We start from the raw sequence: 16,729 nt of genomic DNA on the forward strand, positions 1-16,729 counted from the left end.
CAAGACAATGCTAATTAGCATTTTCGATTCTGAGAGTAAATAAGGCTGAAAATATTGCTAAAAGTCACCTTGTCCGAGAGAGATTTACATGCTTATCAAAACCTCACGCCAGGGTAAGCCTACACGAAAGACAGCCCTTATTGTAAGTGTTTCTAAAATCCCCAATGGGAAAAATGAATGGTGGAAAAACGATTGGAACCATTTCCCTGTTTGACTGCTAGGTTTTATGGGTATTATGACACCTCCACCGTGGCGATCTAAGGTCTTTACCATAACACCCATAAAGCCTGTGCACACATAGGAGGTCCCTTGAAGAAACATACCCACCTATGGAAATCAAAGGCCCCTCCAACTGGTTCCTTGGCATGTCAGTTCTCATCAATCCGGGACGTGTGGTCACCCCTATTATAGGTCTATTAATATATTTGTAAAACCCTGGTATTAACGAAGCTGTTATTAAACATCATAACTCATTATTACACTATAATAATCCGACACTGCTAAACTCATATGGCCCATGCTGTAAAGCTGTAATAACAGTACTGTGTGTGAGCCACTAATCTCTCCTGGACAGATTCTCATCAACAGGAAATGACACATTTGCGCGAAAGAATTTTAGTTCTCGGTAACCAAGATTAGAGGGCCACTGGTATGTAAAAACGAGAATAACTCATAAAAAAGTTTATCCTGCACATTCATTCTGATAAGAAGGATCTTAAAATCTACAAGCGTTCATTAACAGTTATTTTTACAATCTGAAATTATAGCCTCGCAATAATTCTCCCCAGTCGGGAGTTCTGTACATTGGCACACTGTAATCACCACCACGCAGATTCCTGGCACGATGCGGTTAGGCCGAGTGACGCACACAGAGGTTTTAACACCGACTGGACTGCTTCTCCTCTTTTCAATGTCCTGTTGGGAAGAGAAAGGAAAAGGGTCTTGCAGCTAGATAACATCGTCAGGAGTTGGGCACAGGGCTCACAACTAAAACACTCCCCTGCAGAGAGAGACGGAGGCAGCAGGTAACATTAGAACGGCGTCTGCGGAGGCACCACAACACAGCAGAACAGCGCAGCAAGGATTCATCAGGTGTTTTGGATAGTTGAAGGGACCAGAAAACGCTCAACGGGTAAGTTCTAACGACTTTTATTAGGATTTCTGGGATTTTGTATGTATTAGTAAAAATAGCTTCGCGAGGCAAGATTTTTGCGCACAATACTAAGCTTTTAAAGGAGTTACTTTTCACATATTTCTGATCTGTAGGCAGGCTACCAGCTACTAATAAACTATTCATTCCTATTTTTCATTAACGTGTGCTACCTTCAGTTCAGCAAAAGTCATTCTAAATGTTTTCTCCCAAAGTAGTCTTAAGTGTTTTACAGAGCAGAACACAGCGTACCCTCTCCTGTTGGAGAGGATAACGCATCTCCACTGGGCAAAAACGTATTAAATCAACTTTTCCCCACGTAATTTCAACAACAACAAAAAAATCAATGTGATTACGTTGAAACTGATTGGATTTGCAAAAAGTGATCAACAAGGACATTTCATATTTTTTAAAATCCAATTTTTAACCTAAATCCAATGACATTGTGAATATTTTCATTTTTATTTCAACTTGAATTCATGTTACTTGACAACTCAAGCAAATGTAAATCAAAACTAGATGTTGAACTGACGTCTGTGCCCAGTGGGTCCTGCCTGATCAGCCGTCTGTGCCCAGTGGGTCCTGCCTGATCAGCCGCTGCTGCTCATATGGAGTTGTAGGCTAGTGACACCAGTGGTGTAAAGTACTTAAGTAAAAATACTTTAAAGTACTACTTAAGTAGTTTTTGTGGGTATCTGTACTTTACTATTTATATTTTTGAAATCGTTTACTTCTACTCCACTACATTCCTAAAGAAAATAATGGACGTAAATGCTTGGTTTGTAAATGAATGTCTATGTGTTGGAGTGGCTGGCATCTGGTTTGCTTAATAAAAATGTGAAATGATTTATACTTTTACTTTTACTTTTGATACTTAAGTATATGTAAAACCAAATACTTTTAGACGTTTACTCAAGTAGTATTTTACTGGGTGACTTTCACTTTTACTTTAGTAATTTTCTATTAAGGTATCTTTACTTTTACTCAAGTATGACAATTGGGTACTTTTTCCATCACCGAGTGACACCATCTTCTGTCACCTTCCATGTACCGAGGCTACCCTCACAGAGCCAACTGACGATAGACCGAGGCTACCCTCACAGAGCCAACTGACGATAGACCGAGGCTACCCTCACAGAGCCAACTGACGATAGACCGAGGCTACCCTCACAGAGCCAACTGACGATAGACCGAGGCTACCCTCACAGAGCCAACTGACGATAGACCGAGGCTACCCTCACAGAGCCAACTGACGATAGACCGAGGCTACCCTCACAGAGCAAACTGACGATAGACCGAGGCTACCTGTAGTTTTTTCCCTAACAGGGTTTGAGGTTGTGAGACTACAGCAGCATGGCAGTGTGGGGACAGAGTCACTTTATTTCACTCCAAAGAATTCCCTGTTATTCTATTATATTCCATTCCATTCTATTAGATTATTTTATTTTCTATTATTTTCTATGAAATGAATAGTTAATGTTGAGGATACACACAGAAACACATGACTGTACTTACTTTATTCTGTTAGCACAGCATTGAATAAAGAAGTTATTATTAAAATATGCATTACTTTATTGAACGGCTTATTCCTTCACAGTGTGTATACAGTGTGTGTACAGTGTGTGTTAGTTTGTGTGTACAGTGTGTATTTGTTTGTGTGTACAGTGTGTATTTGTTTGTGTGTACAGTGTGTGTAGAGTGTGTGTTAGTGTGTATATACAGTAGATGTGGATGCACGTGTGTTTGTGCATGTGGTCAAGGAATGGGACTCTGAGTGCAGAGTTTGTGCTGATCAGTCTATTGATGGTGTTAGTGAAAGTTGAATCCTGTGACTGGGTCTCTGCCCTGAACTCCTCTAACTCTGACAGTAACAGTAATAAGCTGATAACAATAGGCTCATAGAGCCGCTGACTCCATTAACAACCTTCAAGTGAGGGCAATTACGGACAGTCAGATCACTCCAGACCAGAGGGTCCGCTGCCTGCTGTTCTGCCTCGCTCTGCTACGGGGCGATAGTCATTTATACAGGTTACCTTGGCGTTGGCACAGGGACTATGGTGGTCTGCTTGAAACATGTAGGTATTACAGACTGGGTCAGGCAGAGGTTGAAAATATCAGTGAAGACACTTTTCATCTGGTCAGCGCATGCTCTGAGTACACGTCCTGGTAATCCGTCTGGCCCTGCGGCCTTGTGATCCGTCTGGCCCTGCGGCCTTGTGATCCGTCTGGCCCTGCGGCCTTGTGAATGTTGACCTGTTTAAGGGTCTTACTCACATCATCTACGGAGAGCGAGATCACACAGTCGTCTGGAACAGCTGGTGCTCTCCCTCGTGGTTCAGTGTTGCTTGCTTCGAAGTAAACATTTAGATCTGTGCTTGCACCTTCAAAACAGTTAACCCAAACTAAGCTACCAGTGTTATTAAAAGTCTTATTGAAATTTTTTCTCTGAAAGTTATTTTGAGTACCTTCAAATAACCTATAATTTAATAAACGTAACGTTAATAAAACCTCACAGGAAAACTTTCAGGGAACCATAGTAAAACGTTCTCAGAACCTCCCTGCAACCTAAAAATGTACGTTCACAGAACAGAACACCTCCGTTCTCAGAATGTTGAACCAATGGGAAACCAAAAACAAAATGTGCTTGCTGGGTAGCTCCCACACTGCTTAGTATAGCATCACTATTGATGTTGACGTTTGAGCCATGTTCTCTGTTTTTCACAGACTATAAGGTCTCCATGCAATGGTCTTGGTGAATTGTGGAACAAGAAAAAGCCAAGGTAGGTAAACGAAAATCCTAATTCTTTCTGTTTTCTGATTTTATTTTCACCATAGACATCTCACATGACATGTAGAACTTGAAAATCATTTCATAATAATGACTGTAGAACAACTGGAAGCGAACACTTTTAACGTTCGGTAATAAACCATTTGAAAAGGCATTTACAAACCGTTTGCCCACCGTTTATTAATCATTACTCTCGCATTTGTAAATGTTAGTAAAACCAGTTGTTATAATCTCATTGTTAAGACCAGGTCGTCTCCACCAGTGAAAAAACGAAGATGCTGTGGTGTCTGGCTGTCCTGCAGCTGTTCTTGGTTCCAGCTCTCCTGGTAAGAAGACATGATGTACATCTCAATAGTGTTGTATTACATTGTTATTGTATTCAGTGAATACAAATTGTTACGAGGGGGAAAAAAAGTATGTGGACACCACTTCAAATTGGTGGATTCAGCTATTTCAGCCACACCCATTGCTGACAGGTGCATAAAATCGATCACACCGCCATGCAATCTCCATAGACAAACATTGGCAGTAGAATGGTTTTACTGAAGAGCTCAGTGACTTTCAACGTGGCACCGTCATAGGATGCCACCTTTCCAACAAGTCAGTTCGTCAAATTTCTGCCCTGCTTAAAAATCTGCCCTCGGTTGCAACACTCACTACCGAGTTACAAACTGCCTCTGGAAGCAACGTCAGCACAATAGCTGTTCGTCTGGAGCTTCATGAAATGGGTTTCCATGGCCGAGCAGCCGCACACAAGCCTAAGATCACCATGTGCAATGCCAAGCGTCGGCTGGAGGGTTGTAAAGCTTGCCGCCATTGGACTCTGGAGCAGTGGAAACGCGTTCTCTGGAGTGATGAATCACGCTTCACCATCTGGCAGTCCTACGGACAAATCTGGGTTTGGCGGATGCCAGGAAAATGCTACCTGCCCCAATGCATAGTGCCAACTGTAAAGTTTAGTGGAGGAGGAATAATGGTCTGGGGCTGTTTTTCATGGTCCGGGCTCAGGAAATCTTAACGCTACAGCATACAATTACATTCTAGACGATTCTGTGCCTCCAACTTTGTGGCAACAGTTTGGGGAAGGCCCTTTCCTGTTTCAGCATGACAATGCCCCCGTGCACAATGTGAGGTCCATACAGAAATTGTTTGTCGAAATTGATGTGGAAGAACTTGACTGGCTTGCACAGAGCCCTGACCTCAACCCCATTGAATACCTTTGGGATGAATTGGAACGCCGACTGCGAGCCAGGCCTAATCGCCCAACATCAGTCCCCAACCTCACTAATGCTCTTGTGGCTGAATGGAAGCAAGTCCCCGCAGCAATGTTCCAACATCTAGTGGAAAGCCTTCCCAGAAGAGTGGAGGCTGTTATAGCAGCAAAGGGGGGGGACCAACTCCATATTAATGTCCATGATTTTGGAATGAGATGTTGGACAAGCAGGTGTCCACATACTTTTGGCCTTGCAGTGAATGTGTTACAGTACTGTGTTATATAGGGGGGGATTATATGTGGTCTGGAGTCAGAAGCTTTGACCACTACACCAGAGTGCGGCACATGGCAACCTAGTCCTATAGAGCCCTGTGGACCCTGGTCTAAAGTAGTGCACTACATAGGGAATAGGGTGCTATTTGGGACGGAGACCATAATGTGTTGTTGTATATGTCCAGCTGCCCAATGGGGAATACTGGGAGGAATGGAGTCCCTATGGTGAATGTAGCCGGAGCTGTGGGAGTGGGGTTACCATGAGAACCAGGAGATGTCTTACCCAGAGGTAAGAGATTACTTCTTTCTTTCTTTCCTTCTTTCTTTCTTTCTTTCTTTCTTTCTTTCTTTCTTTCTTTCTTTCTTTCTTTCTTTCTTTCTTTCTTTCTTTCCTTCTTTCCTTCTTTCCTTCTTTCCTTCTTTCCTTCTTTCTTTCTTTCTTTCTTTCTTTCTTTCTTTCCTTCTTTCCTTCTTTCTTTCTTTCTTTCTTTCTTTCCTTCTTTCTTTCTTTCTTTCCTTCTTTCCTTCTTTCCTTCTTTCTTTCTTTCCTTCTTTCTTTCTTTCTTTCTTTCTTTCTTTCTTTCTTTCTTTCTTTCCTTCTTTCCTTCTTTCTTTCTTTCCTTCTTTCTTTCTTTCTTTCTTTCCTTCTTTCTTTCTTTCCTTCTTTCTTTCTTTCTTTCTTTCCTTCTTTCTTTCTTTCTTTCCTTCTTTCCTTCTTTCTTTCTTTCCTTCTTTCCTTCTTTCCTTCTTTCTTTCTTTCCTTCTTTCTTTCCTTCTTTCTTTCTTTCTTTCTTTCTTTCCTTCTTTCTTTCTTTCTTTCCTTCTTTCCTTCTTTCTTTCTTTCTTTCCTTCTTTCTTTCTTTCTTTCTTTCTTTCTTTCTTTCTTTCTTTCTTTCTTTCTTTCTTTCTTTCTTTCTTTCTTTCTTTCTTTCTTTCTTTCTTTCTTTCTTTCTTTCTTTGTTGGACGTGACATGACTCTTTCCAACAGAGTGTAGCTGTGTTTTACAAGGTACATCATGTTTAGGTTGACACAAAGCCACATAGTGAGATTGCCAATGTTATAAAGAAACACCCTGGAGTTATGGATGTGGTTATGATGATATCATGTTATAAAGAAACACCATGGAGTTATGAATGTGGTTATGATGATATCATGTTATAAAGAAACACCATGGAGTTATGGATGTGGTTATGATGATATCATGTTATAAAGAAACACCATGGAGTTATGGATGTGGTTATGATGATATCATGTTATAAAGAAACACCATGGAGTTATGGATGTGGTTATGATGATATCATGTTATAAAGAAACACCATGGAGTTATGGATGTGGTTATGATGATATCATGTTATAAAGAAACACCATGGAGTTATGGATGTGGTTATGATTGTACTATGTCCAGGCAAGATCACAGGGAGTGGCTCTTTAACTTTGAACGGGATCTATCTTTAAGTTGGGTGTTGTCTTCTGCACTGATAGCGTGCCGTGAAACCAGCAGAAGATGAGAAGGGAACTAGTTAACTGTGTGTTCGGTTGGGACAGGGCAAGAAACACGTTATTGCCAGTTCTGCCATTTTCACGGAACGGTGGTTGTGAGAGAGAGAGAGAGAGAGAGAGAGAGAGAGCGAGAGAGAGAGAGAGAGAGAGAGAGAGAAGAGGGAGAGAAGAGAGAGAGAGAGAGAGAGAGAGAGAGAGAGAGAGAGAGAGAGAGAGAGAGAGAGAGAGAGAGAGAGAGAGAGAGAGAGAGAGAGAGAGAGAGAGAGAGAGAGAGAGAGAGAGAGAGAGAGAGAGAGAGAGAGAGAGAGAGAGAGAGAGAGAGAGAGAGAGAGAGAGAGAGAGAGAGAGAGAGAGAGAGAGAGAGAGAGAGAGAGAGAGAGAGAGAGGTCATATCCAGCCTGTTCTGCCAGCTTGGTACACAGTACCAGCGTTGTCCATAAATCATATAGCTGGAATCCAGCCTGCATGTTCCCTCTTGCACCTGGTTATAATGTGATCTTAGTGTACTGTATGGAGAGAGAGGGGAATGTGAAGTACAGTATGTGCTTCCCAAAAAAAGCCTCAGGGGGTCATTGGGGTCACTACACCTCAAACCCTTCCTGCTTGCTTGTATATTTTACATTTACATTTTCGTCATTTAGCAGACGCTCTTATCCAGAGCGACTTACAAATTGGTGCATTCACCTTATAGCCAGTGGGATAACCACTTTACAATATGTATTTTTTTTATTTTTTTAGGGGGGTGGGGTGGGGTAAGGGGGGGTAGAAGGATTACTTTATCCTATCCCAGGTGTTCCTTAAAGAGGTGTATGAGGGACTTCAACTTTATTCTTCATAGTCTATAACCTTTCAGTGTTCCCCAGTAAGACCCTGTTTCTCCAAAACATCCCTCCGGGGGTTACTTCACCTACACCTTCCTGAGGTGCTTGCTTGTATATATGGTGGTCCTCTGTAGCTCAGCTGGTAGAGCACGGCGCTTGTAACGCCCAGGGTAGTGGGTTCGATCCCCGGGACCACCCATACACAAAAAATGTATGCACGCACGACTGTAAGTCGCTTTGGATAAAAGCCTCTGCTAAATGGCATATTATTATTATTATTATTATTATATGAGGGACTCTATTCTTCCTCTTGTAGCTGTGATCAATGCTGCCCAAAAGATAAACCAGCGGATTATGATGGGGATCGCAAAACCGTCGTTAGTCAGCAGCTATCTCTGTCTGATTGAGGGTTACGTCCCAAATGGAACCCTATTCACTACATACTGTACTACTTTAGCCCACAACCCTATGGGCCCTGGTCAAAAGTAGTGCGCTACATAGGGAATAGGCTGCCATTTGGGACGTAACCAGAGTGATGGCAAGGGTGAGTCAGGATTTAGTGTTGTGTTAAAGGAACAACCTCTAAGCTGAAAGTGCTTTTCCAGGGCTGGGCCTGCGGCCTCTGTGCTGAGGGCTGGTGATGCGTAGATCTCAGTGAGTTTATTCAAACAGAGACAGCTTCCTAGACGTGCCGAAGCACAGCTCACTGATGTCATGGTTCATTTCACATGTAGGTTCTTGTATTTTGGATCAGAAATTATTTCTGAGTCAAATCAATTAAAATGATTGTCAGTTGAAGGGACATGGAAATATCGTAATAAAATACACTACATGACCAAAAGTATGTGGACACCTGCTTGTCCAACATCTCATTCCAAAATCATGGGCATTAATATGGAGTTGGTCCCCCCTTTGCTGCTATAACAGCCTCCACTCTTCTGGGAAGGCTTTCCACTAGATGTTGGAACATTGCTGCGGGGGACTTGCTTCCATTCAGCCACAAGAGCATTAGTGAGGTAGGTCACTGATGTTGGGCGATTAGGCCTGGCTCGCAGTCGGCGTTCCAATTCATCCCAAAGGTGTTCGATGGGGTTGAGGTCAGGGCTCTGTGCAGGCCAGTCAAGTTCTTCCACACCGATCTCGACAAACCATTTCTGTATGGACCTCACTTTGTGCACAGGGGCATTGTCATGCTGAAACAGGAACGGGCCTTCCCCAAACTGGAAGCACAGAATCGTCTAGAATGTCATTGCATGCTGTAGCATTAAGATTTCCCTTCACTGGAACTAAGGGGCCTAGCCCGAACCATTATTCCTCCTCCGCCAAACTTTACAGTTGGCACTATGCATTGTGGCAGGTAGCGTTCTCCTGGCATCCGCCAAACCCAGATTTTTCCGTCGGACTGCGGAACGCGTTTCCACTGCTCCAGAGTCCAATGGCGGCGAGGTTTATACCACTCCAGCCGACGCTTGGCGTTGTCCATGGTGATCTTGAGTGTAGCTGGTTGGCTGTGGAAACCCATTTCACGAAGCTCCCGACGAACAGTTCTTGTGCTGAGTTTGCATGGCTGTGTGCTCGATTTTATACACCTGTCAGCAACGGGTGTGGCTGAAATAGCCGAATCCACTAATTTGAAGGGGTGTTCACATACTTTTATATATATATAGTAGAGAGAGAGAGGGAGAGACAGAGAGAGAGAGAGAGAGAGAGAGAGAGACACAGAGAGAGAGAGAGAGAGAGAGAGAGAGACAGAGAGAGAGAGAGACACAGAGAGAGAGAGACACAGAGAGAGAGAGAGAGACCCACACAGAGAGAGAGACACATAGAGAGACACAGAGATAGAGAGAGAGAGAGAGAGAGAGAGAGAGAGAGAGAGAGAGAGAGAGAGAGAGAGAGACACACACACAGAGAGAGAGACACAGAGAGAGACACAGAGAGAGACACAGAGATAGAGAGTGAGAGAGAGAGAGAGAGAGAGAGAGAGAGAGACAGAGAGAGAGACAGAGATAGAGACACAGAGAGAGAGAGACACAGAGAGAGAGAGACACAGAGAGAGAGAGAGAGAGAGAGAGAGAGAGAGAGAGAGAGAGAGAGACACAGAGAGAGAGACACAGAGAGAGACACAGAGATAGAGAGAGAGAGAGAGAGAGAGAGACACACACACAGAGAGAGACACAGAGAGAGAGACACAGAGAGAGACACAGAGAGAGAGAGAGAGAGAGAGAGAGAGAGAGAGACACACAGAGAGAGAGACACAGAGAGAGAGAGAGATAGAGAGAGAGTGACACACAGAGAGAGAGACACAGAGAGAGAGACACAGAGAGAGAGAGGGAGAGACAGAGAGAGAGACAGAGAGAGAGACACAGAGACACAGAGAGAGAGAGAGAGAGAGACACAGAGAGAGAGAGAGACACAGAGACACAGAGAGAGAGAGAGAGAGAGAGAGAGAGAGAGAGAGAGAGAGAGAGAGAGAGAGAGAGCACAGAGACACAGAGAGAGAGAGAGAGAGAGATCTATTGTGCCTTTATCTCCAGCCACGCCCTGTCGCCATGGCTACGGTTAAACACCTTTATCATTAATGCTGCCACGGCTCCACCTACACAGTCAGCCTGCCCTCGGGGTGAACTATGAATGAGAGGCAAGTAGCTCTGGGAAGCCAGCCCAACCTCATGGCTACCTGGCTCCTGTCTGGTGTGTTGTGTTGTGTCTCATCAGGAACATTAGTCACCAGCCACACCCCTGCTTTCCACTATTAGACCCCATCACTCTGTTGACTTCAACTCCACTTTACAATAAGTCAATAAGTCCCAAATGACACTATTTTTTCCCTTATGTAGTGCTCTTCTGTAAAGGGCTCTGGTCAATAGTAGTACACTATAAAGGGAATAGGAAGCCATTTGGGAAACAGCCATTCCCTTCACAGATGTTGCCATGTTGTTCAAACAGAACGGTGTGAAAAGGAGGAGGAGGAGTCTGAGCCTGGATGAAGTGAATAACACCGTAGCTTCAGGCGTTTACCCAATATACTCATGGACTCATTCAATAATAACATTACTTTCCCATTGCCCTCCCTTAGCTCCAGGCTTTAAATCATGGAGAAATAACACTCCCCTCCCTTACATGTTCCTGCTTCAGCCTCTTACTCATGGACTCATAAAAGGTGGAACATGTCTGGTATTGAGCCTTGGGCATGACAAGCCCAAGGAGGAGGAGGAAGATGAGGAGGAGGAGGAAGAGGAAGATGAGGAGGAGGAGGAAGAGGAAGAGGAGGAGGAGGAAGATGAGGAGGAGGGGGAGGAGGAGGAGGGGGGGGGGAGGAGGAAGATGAGGAGGAGGAGGAAGATGAGGAGGAGGGGGGAGAGGAGGAGGAGGAGGAGGAAGATGAGGAGGAGGAAGAGAAGGAGGCTAGTCCTCGATCTGTACCTAGGATGAACTTCACCCTGGAGCTCACTGAATATAGCCTGGTCCCAGATCTGTTTGTGCTGTCTTGCCAACTCCTAGGTCATTGTCATGCCAAACATGTAGTGGCAAGACAGCACAGAACTGGGACCAGGCTACATTGAATGGCTTCTCATGAAAAAACCTCCCATCTTTCTGTTTGGGTTAATCAATGAATAACTTCTTTATTTTCTCTGTTTCTTGGTTGGTAGGACTGATGGAGGGAACAGCTGTGTGGGACCAGACAAGTCCTACCGCTCATGTAACATCCAGGTAAACAACATTCTTGGTGACGTGCCTAAGTACATCCCTTAATGGTGTTATCCACTATAACCCACGGGTTCTCATGCCTTATTGCTTTAGTATTTGATCTTGATGTCAGGTAAATTCTTGTGATTCACCCATAAAACCCTCTTCTCACCGTGACTGCAACTACCTCAACTAGCCGGTGCCCCCGCACATTGACTCTGCACCGGTACCCCCCTGTATATATAGCCTCCCTACTGTTATTTTATTTTACTTCTGCTCTTTTTTTGTTGTTGTTTTATTTTTACTTTTTTTGTTAAAAATAAATGCACTGTTGGTTAAGGGCTGTAAGTAAGCATTTCACTGTAATGTCTGCACCTGTTGTATTCGGCGCATGTGGCCAATAACATTTGATTTGATTTGATTTGATTGATGATAGCTATACACCTGTGGAGTTCCTCCTGTCTCTACGTCATCCTCTCTGATACATATAATATATCTGATTTATGTCTTAAATCACACAGACCTACTGTTGGTGTAACTCTCTCACAGCTGTCAGATCAGTTGTTAATCTTTGGGAATCAACCATATTTTCTATGTTCAGTTCATACCAAGACATTGATGGGAAAGAACCAACAAAAACAAGGTGTTGTACAATAGTGCGCTGTCTTTCTGCCCATGCCCTGACCCTAACCCCTGACCTGTGACCCCTAATCCCTGACCCCTAATCCCTGACCCCTAGCCCCTGACCCTAACCCCTGACCTGTGACCCCTAACCCCTGACCTGTGACCCCTAATCCCTGACCCCTAATCCCTGACCTCTGACCCCTAATCCCTGACCCCATACCTCTCATTGTGTATCACACAGGACTGCCCAGAGGGATCCAGAGACTTCAGAGAGGAACAGTGTTCTCAGTTTGATGGATCTGACTTCCAGGGAAAACGCTACAAGTGGCTTCCATACTATGGAGGTGAGTCAAGACAGGAGAGCCTGAGGCAAGGTTGCATTGGGGCAAGTCATTAGGGGTATAAGGTTTGGTAATGACTGTATACTCTAATTAGGGGTATAAGGTTTGGTAATGACTGTATACTCTAATTAGGGGTATAAGGTTTGGTAATGACTGTATACTGTAATTAGGGGTAGAAGGTTTGGTAATGACTGTATACTGTAATTAGGGGTATAAGGTTTGGTAATGACTGTATACTGTAAGTGTGTTGACTTGGAATACAGTGAACTGAACAACAATGTTCAGCGGACATTTACATTACATTTACATTCACGTCATTTAGCAGACGCTCTTATCCAGAGCGACTTACAAATTGGTGCATTCACCTTATGATAGCCAGTGGGACAACCACTTTAAAATTATTTTTTTTAATATATTTTATTTTATAGTATATTTTTATTTTCATTTGTTTTATATATATATATATATATATATATATATATATATATATATATATATATATATATATATATATTATTTATTTTTTTGTGGGGGGGGGGGTAGAAGGATGACTTTTATACTATCCCAGGTATTCCTTAAAGAGGTGGGCCATTTAAATATATTACTGGTAAAGGAATGACTACAGATGAGAAAAGGTCAAAGAAATGTGTCTGTCTCTCACCCTGTGTGTCTGTCTCTCACCCTGTGTGTCTGTCTCTCACCCTGTGTGTCTGTCTCTCACCCTGTGTGTCTGTCTCTCACCCTGTGTGTCTGTCTCTCACCCTGTGTGTCTGTCTCTCACCCTGTGTCTGTCTGTCTCTCACCCTGTGTGTGTCTGTCTCTCACCCTGTGTGTCTGTCTCTCACCCTGTGTGTGTCTGTCTCTCACCCTGTGTGTGTCTGTCTCTCACCCTGTGTGTGTCTGTCTCTCACCCTGTGTGTCTGTCTCTCACCCTGTGTGTCTGTCTCTCACCCTGTGTGTGTCTGTCTCTCACCCTGTGTGTCTGTCTCTCACCCTGTGTGTCTGTCTCTCACCCTGTGTGTCTGTCTCTCACCCTGTGTGTGTCTGTCTCTCACCCTGTGTGTCTGTCTCTCACCCTGTGTGTCTGTCTCTCACCCTGTGTGTGTCTGTCTCTCACCCTGTGTGTCTGTCTCTCACCCTGTGTGTCTGTCTCTCACCCTGTGTGTGTCTGTCTCTCACCCTGTGTGTGTCTGTCTCTCACCCTGTGTGTCTGTCTCTCACCCTGTGTGTGTCTGTCTCTCACCCTGTGTGTGTCTGTCTCTCACCCTGTGTGTCTGTCTCTCACCCTGTGTGTCTGTCTCTCACCCTGTGTGTGTCTGTCTCTCACCCTGTGTGTCTGTCTCTCACCCTGTGTGTCTGTCTCTCACCCTGTGTGTCTGTCTCTCACCCTGTGTGTGTCTGTCTCTCACCCTGTGTGTCTGTCTCTCACCCTGTGTGTCTGTCTCTCACCCTGTGTGTGTCTGTCTCTCACCCTGTGTGTCTGTCTCTCACCCTGTGTGTGTCTGTCTCTCACCCTGTGTGTGTCTGTCTCTCACCCTGTGTGTGCTGTCTCTCACCCTGTGTGTGTCTGTCTCTCACCCTGTGTGTGTCTGTCTCTCACCCTGTGTGTGTCTGTCTCTCACCCTGTGTGTCTGTCTCTCTCCCTGTGTGTGCTCTCTCTCCCCCTGTGTGTGTCTGTCTCTCACCCTGTGTGTGTCTGTCTCTCACCCTGTGTGTCTGTCTCTCACCCTGTGTGTGTCTGTCTCTCACCCTGTGTGTCTGTCTCTCACCCTGTGTGTGTCTGTCTCTCAACCAGTGTGTGTCTGTCTCTCACCCTGTGTGTCTGTCTCTCACCCTGTGTGTGTCTGTCTCTCACCCTGTGTGTGTCTGTCTCTCACCCTGTGTGTGTCTGTCTCTCACCCTGTGTGTCTGTCTCTCACCCTGTGTGTGTCTGTCTCTCACCCTGTGTGTCTGTCTCTCACCCTGTGTGTGTCTGTCTCTCACCCTGTGTGTCTGTCTCTCACCCTGTGTGTCTGTCTCTCACCCTGTGTGTGTCTGTCTCTCACCCTGTGTGTGTCTGTCTCTCACCCTGTGTGTGTCTGTCTCTCACCCTGTGTGTGTCTGTCTCTCACCCTGTGTGTGTCTGTCTCTCACCCTGTGTGTCTGTCTCTCACCCTGTGTGTGTCTGTCTCTCACCCTGTGTGTGTCTGTCTCTCACCCTGTGTGTCTGTCTCTCACCCTGTGTGTCTGTCTCTCACCCTGTGTGTGTCTGTCTCTCACCCTGTGTGTGTCTGTCTCTCACCCTGTGTGTCTGTCTCTCACCCTGTGTGTGTCTGTCTCTCACCCTGTGTGTCTGTCTCTCACCCTGTGTGTCTGTCTCTCACCCTGTGTGTGTCTGTCTCTCACCCTGTGTGTGCTGTCTCTCACCCTGTGTGTGCTGTCTCTCTCACCCTGTGTGTGCTGTCTCTCACCCTGTGTGTGTCTGTCTCTCACCCTGTGTGTGTCTGTCTCTCACCCTGTGTGTGCTGTCTCTCACCCTGTGTGTGTCTGTCTCTCACCCTGTGTGTGTCTGTCTCTCACCCTGTGTGTGTCTGTCTCTCACCCTGTGTGTCTGTCTCTCACCCTGTGTGTGTCTGTCTCTCACCCTGTGTGTGTCTGTCTCTCACCCTGTGTGTGTCTGTCTCTCACCCTGTGTGTGTCTGTCTCTCACCCTGTGTGTCTGTCTCTCACCCTGTGTGTGTCTGTCTCTCAACCTGTGTGTGTCTGTCTCTCACCCTGTGTGTCTGTCTCTCACCATGTGTGTCTGTCTCTCACCCTGTGTGTGTCTGTCTCTCACCCTGTGTGTCTGTCTCTCACCCTGTGTGTCTGTCTCTCACCCTGTGTGTGTCTGTCTCTCACCCTGTGTGTGTCTGTCTCTCACCCTGTGTGTGTCTGTCTCTCACCCTGTGTGTGTCTGTCTCTCACCCTGTGTGTGTCTGTCTCTCACCCTGTGTGTGTCTGTCTCTCACCCTGTGTGTGTCTGTCTCTCACCCTGTGTGTCTGTCTCTCACCCTGTGTGTGTCTGTCTCTCACCCTGTGTGTGTCTGTCTCTCACCCTGTGTGTCTGTCTCTCACCCTGTGTGTGTCTGTCTCTCACCCTGTGTGTGTCTGTCTCTCACCCTGTGTGTCTGTCTCTCACCCTGTGTGTGTCTGTCTCTCACCCTGTGTGTCTGTCTCTCACCCTGTGTGTGTCTGTCTCTCACCCTGTGTGTGTCTGTCTCTCACCCTGTGTGTCTGTCTCTCACCCTGTGTGTTCTGTCTCTCACCCTGTGTGTGTCTGTCTCTCACCCTGTGTGTCTGTCTCTCACCCTGTGTGTGTCTGTCTCTCACCCTGTGTGTGTCTGTCTCTCACCCTGTGTGTGTCTGTCTCTCACCCTGTGTGTCTGTCTCTCACCCTGTGTGTGTCTGTCTCTCACCCTGTGTGTGTCTGTCTCTCACCCTGTGTGTGTCTGTCTCTCACCCTGTGTGTGTCTGTCTCTCACCCTGTGTGTCTGTCTCTCACCCTGTGTGTGTCTGTCTCTCAACCTGTGTGTCTGTCTCTCACCCTGTGTGTCTGTCTCTCACCATGTGTGTCTGTCTCTCACCCTGTGTGTGTCTGTCTCTCACCCTGTGTGTCTGTCTCTCACCCTGTGTGTCTGTCTCTCACCCTGTGTATGTCTGTCTCTCACCCTGTGTGTGTCTGTCTCTCACCCTGTGTGTCTGTCTCTCACCCTGTGTGTGTCTGTCTCTCACCCTGTGTGTGTCTGTCTCTCACCCTGTGTGTGTCTGTCTCTCACCCTGTGTGTGTCTGTCTCTCACCCTGTGTGTCTGTCTCTCACCCTGTGTGTGTCTGTCTCTCAACCTGTGTGTCTGTCTCTCACCCTGTGTGTCTGTCTCTCACCATGTGTGTCTGTCTCTCACCCTGTGTGTGTCTGTCTCTCACCCTGTGTGTCTGTCTCTCACCCTGTGTGTCTGTCTCTCACCCTGTGTGTCTGTCTCTCACCCTGTGTGTCTGTCTCTCACCCTGTGTGTGTCTGTCTCTCACCCTGTGTGTGTCTGTCTCTCACCCTGTGTGTGTCTGTCTCTCACCCTGTGTGTGTCTGTCTCTCACCCTGTGTGTCTGTCTCTCACCCTGTGTGTCTGTCTCTCACCCTGTGTGTGTCTGTCTCTCACCCTGTGTGTGTCTGTCTCTCACCCTGTGTGTGTCTGTCTCTCACCCTGTGTGTCTGTCTCTCACCCTGTGTGTCTGTCTCTCACCCTGTGTCTGTCTGTCTCTCACCCTGTGTGTCTGTCTCTCACCCTGTGTGTCTGTCTCTCACCCTGTGTATGTCTGT

General features: G+C 45.8%; 1 protein-coding gene across 1 annotated transcript in view; it reads left to right on the top strand.

Moving 5' to 3' along the window:
* The first annotated feature begins 727 nt into the window (after positions 1–727).
* paplna (papilin a, proteoglycan-like sulfated glycoprotein) overlaps positions 728–16,729 on the top strand; it is a 126,826-nt gene continuing 110,824 nt past the window's right edge. Inside the window, exons 1-6 of the mRNA XM_041847385.2 lie at positions 728–1,132; positions 3,875–3,930; positions 4,182–4,264; positions 5,610–5,713; positions 11,397–11,457; positions 12,299–12,401. Of these exons, the coding sequence (XP_041703319.2) occupies positions 3,894–3,930; positions 4,182–4,264; positions 5,610–5,713; positions 11,397–11,457; positions 12,299–12,401 (388 nt within the window). The 5' untranslated portion in view covers positions 728–1,132; positions 3,875–3,893. The remainder of the gene's footprint in view (positions 1,133–3,874; positions 3,931–4,181; positions 4,265–5,609; positions 5,714–11,396; positions 11,458–12,298; positions 12,402–16,729) is intronic.

This window comes from Coregonus clupeaformis, chromosome 25, assembly GCF_020615455.1.
Source record: "Coregonus clupeaformis isolate EN_2021a chromosome 25, ASM2061545v1, whole genome shotgun sequence".
Classification (NCBI taxonomy): domain Eukaryota; kingdom Metazoa; phylum Chordata; class Actinopteri; order Salmoniformes; family Salmonidae; genus Coregonus; species Coregonus clupeaformis.